General features: G+C 35.8%; 1 protein-coding gene across 1 annotated transcript; it reads right to left on the bottom strand.

Moving 5' to 3' along the window:
* Nucleotides 1-4,079: 4,079 nt before the first annotated feature.
* Nucleotides 4,080-5,484, bottom strand: LOC143610733 (nucleoside diphosphate kinase 2, chloroplastic-like). The gene is made up of 7 exons (XM_077085129.1): nucleotides 5,211-5,484; nucleotides 5,105-5,158; nucleotides 4,953-5,039; nucleotides 4,769-4,849; nucleotides 4,575-4,687; nucleotides 4,443-4,492; nucleotides 4,080-4,342 (listed from the first exon to the last, which is right to left on the bottom strand). The coding sequence occupies exons 1-7, from the start codon at nucleotides 5,448-5,450 to the stop codon at nucleotides 4,275-4,277; spliced, it is 693 nt and encodes a 230-aa protein (XP_076941244.1). The 5' UTR covers nucleotides 5,451-5,484; the 3' UTR covers nucleotides 4,080-4,274.
* Between the last annotated feature and the right edge of the window lie 1,416 nt (nucleotides 5,485-6,900).

Raw genomic sequence — 6,900 nt, 5'->3', positions numbered from 1 at the left:
GTCACTCATAACCGCAACCAAGACATATGGAAGAATTGGGATTTGGTTGTCAATGTCGAAGGTGATCAAAAGGCTCGTTGCAAACTATGTGGAACACAATTAAAGCACGATTCCAACTCGACTTTGAGAAAGTACATCGAGAAGCCATATTGCAAGGCCTTGAAAGGGATTGGCGCAACCGATCAAGTTGACTTGTGTAAAGATGGTACACTATTTCGTTACAACACGAGTCAAGTTCAAGATAGAATGACAAAGTAACGAGGTTTGCCGTTTAACCACTTTGATGTCCCGGATTTGACGTCGTTAATTCGAGAAACTCTACAACCGCGATACACGCATGTAAGTCGTACTACCTTAAGACGTCATTGTATCAAGTTGTGGGAGTGTGCTAAAAAAGAGTTAATCGAGTTTTTTCATTCTTTACAAGCGATGATTAGTTTAACTACCGATGTTTGGTCGGCACCACACGGGTTGCCCGAATCATACATATGTGTCACCGCTCATTGGGTTGATTCGGTGACATGGCAATTGATGAAACGCACCATCGCTTTTGAAAACTTCCCGTTCCCACATACCGTTGAAAAATTGTTTGAATTGTTTGATGAAGTTATAATGACTTACAACTTGAGAAATAAAATATTTTCGATTTCGTTTGACAACGCTTCAAACAATACTAAGGCGGCCGAAAAATTTATCATTAAATATTCACCAACTTGTTTCGGGGATTTTTTTCATGTTCGATGTGTTGCGCATATCATCAACTTGGTTGTTCAAAAAGGTCTCGACAATGAAAACATTTGTGACGATTTAAAATTCTTTAGACTTATGTTACAAGATGTCTTCAAAAGTGGTAAATGAAGACATCTTGAATATAAGAACTATTGCAAGTCGGTTGAAAGAAAGTATTTGGGGCCGAATTGGGACGTTCCAACCCGTTGGAACTCAACTTGTCATATGCTCAAGTGTGCTTTCGCCCAATGCCAAACTCTACAAAGTTTCATAACAATCTTGTTGACGTACGCGAGGCCGATATGCTTCCGGAAAGTGTTTGGGTCAATGTCGGTTTTTTGTTGGGGTATCTTGACGTGTTCAAAAACTCAACAACAAAGTTATCGGGAGTCTATTATCCTACTAGTTGTTGGGTTTTGCAAGAATTATACTACATGTCTTGTACTTTTAAAGAGTTTGGGGAGAAGAACAAACTCTTCAAGAATATTGTTGCGGTAATGAAGGAAAAGTTCTTAAAATATTTTGAAAACATACCCCCGGTCTTTACTTGTGCCGCCGCATTAAACCCTTATTGGAATGTTCATGGGGTTGAGACAACGATCGAGGAAATATTCGACAACATGGGTATGCACTAGATCGACCCGAAGTTGTCGACGAAAGCGAAGGAAAAGTTCAACAAAAACCTTCAAGACCTTTATGACCATTATTTTCAAATGTATGGTCCAAGCACGAGATCGTCTTTTGTGAAAAAAACAACTAGTATGCCGTGCAAGGACCCACTTATAAACTTGATGAATGCGGTTCGTGAATCGGCATCTAAGAGGCAAAGAGGAAACACACCAACTAGCGAACTTGGTCGATATAGTGGAGCAAACTATGTTGAGGACGCAACGGTCGACGAAATTCGCAATATTGATTTGTTGGCTTGGTGGAAAGGAAAACAAAACGAATTTCATATTCTATCCGCCATGGCTCGTGATTTTCTTTCCGTACAAGCCTCAACGGTTGCTTCCGAATCGGTTTTTTCTCTAAGTGGGAGGGTATTATCAATGCCAAGAACAAAATTAACTCACGAGTCTCTAGAGGTTTGCATTTGCCTAAAAGACCATTTGGATGCGGTGGATCGTGTACAACACAAGGCGAACTTTGAAGACGAAATACCAATAGAGCGTCCTATTCATGATAAGGAGGCGGAGGATGGGCTTTCTTCCGATAATGAAGACGAGGGTTAAGACGAGAATGAAGACGAGGGTGAAGACGAAGAAGAGTTGTAATTTTTATTTGTTTTAGTAAAATTATTTGTAACAAGTTCAACTAATATTTAGTTTTGATTTGTTTAATAATAACTAATTTTGTTTTGTTTATTACTAGTACCGGATTATTTCTTATTAGTCATGATTAATTTTTTGTTACTTTTTTAATAACGACGGATATTTTATTTATTTAAACAATAACTATTACAAACATTATTAAAACATAAACGATAATAAACATAACAACTTAAACTAAAAATCAACGTCCGTCGTTTTAATCTGGCGTTCTACAACGATTAAGCATTGTCACCGGCGGTAGATGCTTGGGTTGTAGAGCCGGACGACTCTCTCACTTCCGCTTTTTTAGCATTCAAACTTCTTTTCTCACGACAATACTTATTCGTATGTTTTCGTAATGTCGAGTTGGACCCTGTTTTAAGAAACTTCGAGCAATATTTGCAACGAGCCATATCTTGTGCGTCGGTCATGACACACAAATCGTAATGAACCCAAATATCGGGGCATTGTGTTGTTTCGATCACCATAACAACGTCGTCATTAGTTGTCATTTCTTGTCGGTTTAACCTTAATTGTGATTTAGAGTGTGTTATATAGTTTTGAAAGTGGTTTAACACACAACACACAACACATTGCTATTTATAGTATGTTTTTAAGCTTAATATAGTAAAGAAACGGGTTCCAACGGTCAAAAACGGCTATATAGCAGTTGGAACCGGTTTGTAACGGCTAGTTTATTTGAATTTAAAAAAAAAAAACCGGCGGAACCGGTTTTTACGTAATAACAGGTCCCGGTTCCTAAAAGTTGGCATTTCGGGGCATCGGTTCGGGTCTGGAACCGGTCCTATTTCCTACCCGGTATGAAAAAAACCGGTTCCGAACCGGTTCGGGTTTTTACCAGTACCCGATTATGTGCACCTCTACTCTGGACTTGTTTTCTTTCTCACGAATGTACGCCAGTCACCCATGACAGACATTACAACATCACATTCACATCATTAACATGTCTACAACTATCAGTCTGTTTTAAACTACTAGCAATTATGACCCATTTAGAACATTATAAGTTTATAGCAAACTATTATGTTATCTTTTTCTGCATTCTTGCCAAAGGAGTATCATAATCTTCGATAATCACATTCACTAATATGCCCAATAACCAAAAATTATTGTAGTCATTGCCCTATTGATACAAGCCAATTAAAAGCGAAATAAAAGCAAACTAAAAGTAGGGGTTGTGCTTTCACATTTTACAAGTCAAAAGGATTCAAATCTAAAGAACAAGTAACGAAGTAGCATAAAGATTATACCGGAGCTCATATAGACACATTAAGAATCTGCAGTATCATAACTGAGGTCGGAATAGGGTCCTAGGATCTTTACTTCATTTTGAGCCATTGTCTTTGTTGCAGCTCTCTATATTCTAATAGATACCTGCTTATGATATGCATGAATATGCATACAAATACAAAGTGTGAATCATAGTGTTAAAGGAGCTTTGACCCCGTGGACCTTCTAAAAGGTTTGATATTGTTTCAAGCTCTCCATCCTCTCATAAGGATGGAATTTGAATAACATATCACAACCGCAAAGACCATTTTGGATCAGACTTGTCTTACAAGGCTACAAGCCAACATAGGAGCCAGGCCCCAGCTACTAGGACTTTCGTAGCAACAATTATCGCTATCATAAGAATAGTTTCTATGTCCAACAACCCTTATAAAAGTAAAAGTATTGTACAATGGAAACAAAAGTTTTATATAAAATCCTAAACCAAACAAAACTTTGGTTATTGTTGAAGCTGAAACATTAGGAATCTATATTTTATCATCTTGTTTTCGAATCCACATGGAGAATGCATGGCATATTGTTTATGTATGAAGGAAACAATACGGCGGATAGAATAAATGGCTAAGATGATGGCCAACCCATTGATTAATGGCCAGGATTGCTTCTGCTTGTTACCTAAAACTTAAAAAAAGTCAAGAATGGGACAATATGTATATTGCATTATATATTGTAGTCATATCTGAACTACAATTATAAATCATTTGTAAATTGTAAGTAAAAAATCAAATTCCAACTTTCATTTGTTTTATTTGGGCCCCTTTTCAAACCAGTTTCAAATTGACATACCAATACCATCAGTTTGTCCAACAAAATTACAAGGTAAAAAGAACCTCAAAATTAACTGTAGTTCAGTCGCACAACCTTATCTTATCTCATACATTAATCAGCCGCAAAAGAACTTCAAACCGAATGCCTCTATGCTCATCATTCTACCAACCAAGGAGTTTGAACCGGCTCCCAATCAGTTAATTCTCCCTCTTTGAACCATAGAGCTGTCACGAAAACAAACACAAACACAACATCGTCATAATCGAAACTAAATTACTATTTTACCCTTCTAAATATCATCTAACATGATCAACTCGCCCTTACCTATCTCGCGCGTCCCATTTTCAGGACTGTCACTCCCATGAACCACATTCCTGTTCCAAAAACCATAACCACGTTAGCTTATTCAACAAGAAAGTAAAACATATAACTGCATAAAAGAGACCAAATTATAACCTTCCGGTTTGAACCGCAAGATCCCCTCTAATGGTTCCAGGTTCGGCTTGAAGCGGATTTGTTGCTCCAATTAACTTACGGGCCGATGCAACAACACCAACTCCTTCCCAAGCCTTTATTCAAAACCAGTAATCCAGTTAACTTCTAATAGCCAAAAAAGATGTATGCAAAAGCACCAAGAATAATCATATTACCATACATACAACCGGACCAGACGTAATGTAGCTAATCAGCTTGGGGAAGAAAGGCTTGGAACTCAAATCCTTATAATGCTCCTATAATATTCAATCAATTAGATTATATAATATATGCTCCAAACATGAAAATAGTTATCTTCTTAAAAATAATAAAAAAACCCCGAGTTGACCGAAAACAAACCTCTGCCAATTCTTTAGGGCATTGAAAAAGCTTCAATCCTTTCAATTTAAATCCTTTCTTCTCAAACCTAGATATTATCTCTCCAACCTGTGATTATAAACTGTAACAATTAACAAGAAATTGAAGCTAACTAATCTTAATTGGAAACATACAAGCCCTCGTTGAGCACCATCAGGCTTAATCATAATGTAGGATTCTTCAACTTCCTGAAATTAAACGAATTAGGTTGAAGTAATGAACAGTAAGAATAATAATAACCAGGGAAGCCATCAAGTGAGGAAGAAATATGCGCGGGGTTTTGTTCTTGACGGCATGAGTAAGTGAAGTGGAGAAGAGATGAGACTGTGATTGAAATGCAGCTAGGTGACGGTGGTTGGTGGCGGAGACGGTGGTTTTAGTTTTAGGTGAGGATAAGTTAAAACTGGTTGAAGATGATAATCGGATGGTGGATAGTGACGGTGGACATGGGGCCCTTGCTAATGCCATCACACTCTCCATTTTGATATTGAAATGCAGTCACTGTTACTTGCATTATGCTTAGTTTTATAGGTGACTTTGATGCCTCACAACAACGAAACGAATGAGATTGGAATCGGAATTTGCATGTGATTGAAAATTGAAAGAATTGAATTTGGAAACATTTCATGTAGGAATTGGAATCGAAGAGGGGGGGCATTGAAATCCAAATACATTTTTAATGTGTTCATTTGACAAATAAATAGAAATTAAAGAGGTTTTTTATTTTTTTGTTTTTTTAACAACGATAACGGCGAAAACATTTTAGTTTTTTTATATTTTTTTTTATTTACATTTTACGTTATGATTTTTGTATTATTTTTTTGAATTTTTTATGGGTTTTCTATAAAGATCAAAAACCCCTCAAAAAAATATTCAAAAGTAATAATTCATAATTCAAATATAAATTAATACAAAAAATCTAAAATTACTAAAATATTTTATTCGTTGTCCTCGTTAAAAAAAATTGAGATAAGATTCCATTGAATTTCCTTGAATTCCTCCACATTTTGAAAGGATTTGAAATCTCTTTATTTAAAGGAATTTGAAAGAATTGAATACCAATTCCAATTCTTTGAACTGAACACACCAAAATTGGAATTAAAATTCTAATTCCAACGAAACGAACATGCCATGTCATGGGATTTTAATTCCAATTCCTTTTAATACCCATGAATTCTGTGAAACAAAAACACCCTTAGTAACTTGTGTTATTTCTGATTTATTTTCGCTAGTTTACTTTTGAACAATAAGTTTTTCTTTTCAAACTTGTAGACGCTTGGCTTTCCTTCCAAGGTGTAATAAACATGGCTAGCTAACGTAATCACTAATCAATAAGCTGATTAGATGAAGACTTTGATAAAATTGAAGTAGGTGTCTGTTAACGAATATGATTGGGTCTAGGTCGTCTTTTGTCATAGGTAACGTGCTTTGTGAAAGATAAGTGAGTAATTAAAACTTAATGATGTTTAAACTACAAAGATGGATTTCGCATACAACCCTCGGTAACTTAACTTGAGGTTATTAAAATTATATTAATCCGGTACATGTATTGCTGTCTATTTTTGACGAACGAGCTAAAAAGGCATAAAGCTATTTCTCAAGCTATATTATTTCGTCTTCAACATCTATTTCATACCTTTCATTTGTTGGTACGTGTAAAGGTGGACATGATCCTGATGTAAACAAAGTACTGATCTTAGTTATTAACCAAACCACTTCACAACATACGTGTTCAAGTTATTTAAAATATGAAATGTAAATATACTTTGCTTTGCTTTGCTTTGCTTCGTTTTGTTTTTGACACCAAAAACATTTGATTGCACTATTATAATAAAACAAAGTTTTGTTTTTCTTAACAGATATCATTCTCACATCAACACTGCCTTTTAGGAGAAGTTGCTATACTATACAATTAAGAACATAAATAAAT

The sequence above is a fragment of the Bidens hawaiensis genome, unplaced genomic scaffold (assembly GCF_021521415.1).
Source record: "Bidens hawaiensis isolate Kalapana, Puna unplaced genomic scaffold, B.hawaiensis_p1.1 tig00027754_1, whole genome shotgun sequence".
Taxonomy (NCBI): Eukaryota; Viridiplantae; Streptophyta; class Magnoliopsida; order Asterales; family Asteraceae; genus Bidens; species Bidens hawaiensis.
Note: the sequence above shows the minus strand (reverse complement) of the source record. Positions and strands in the feature narration are given on the sequence as shown.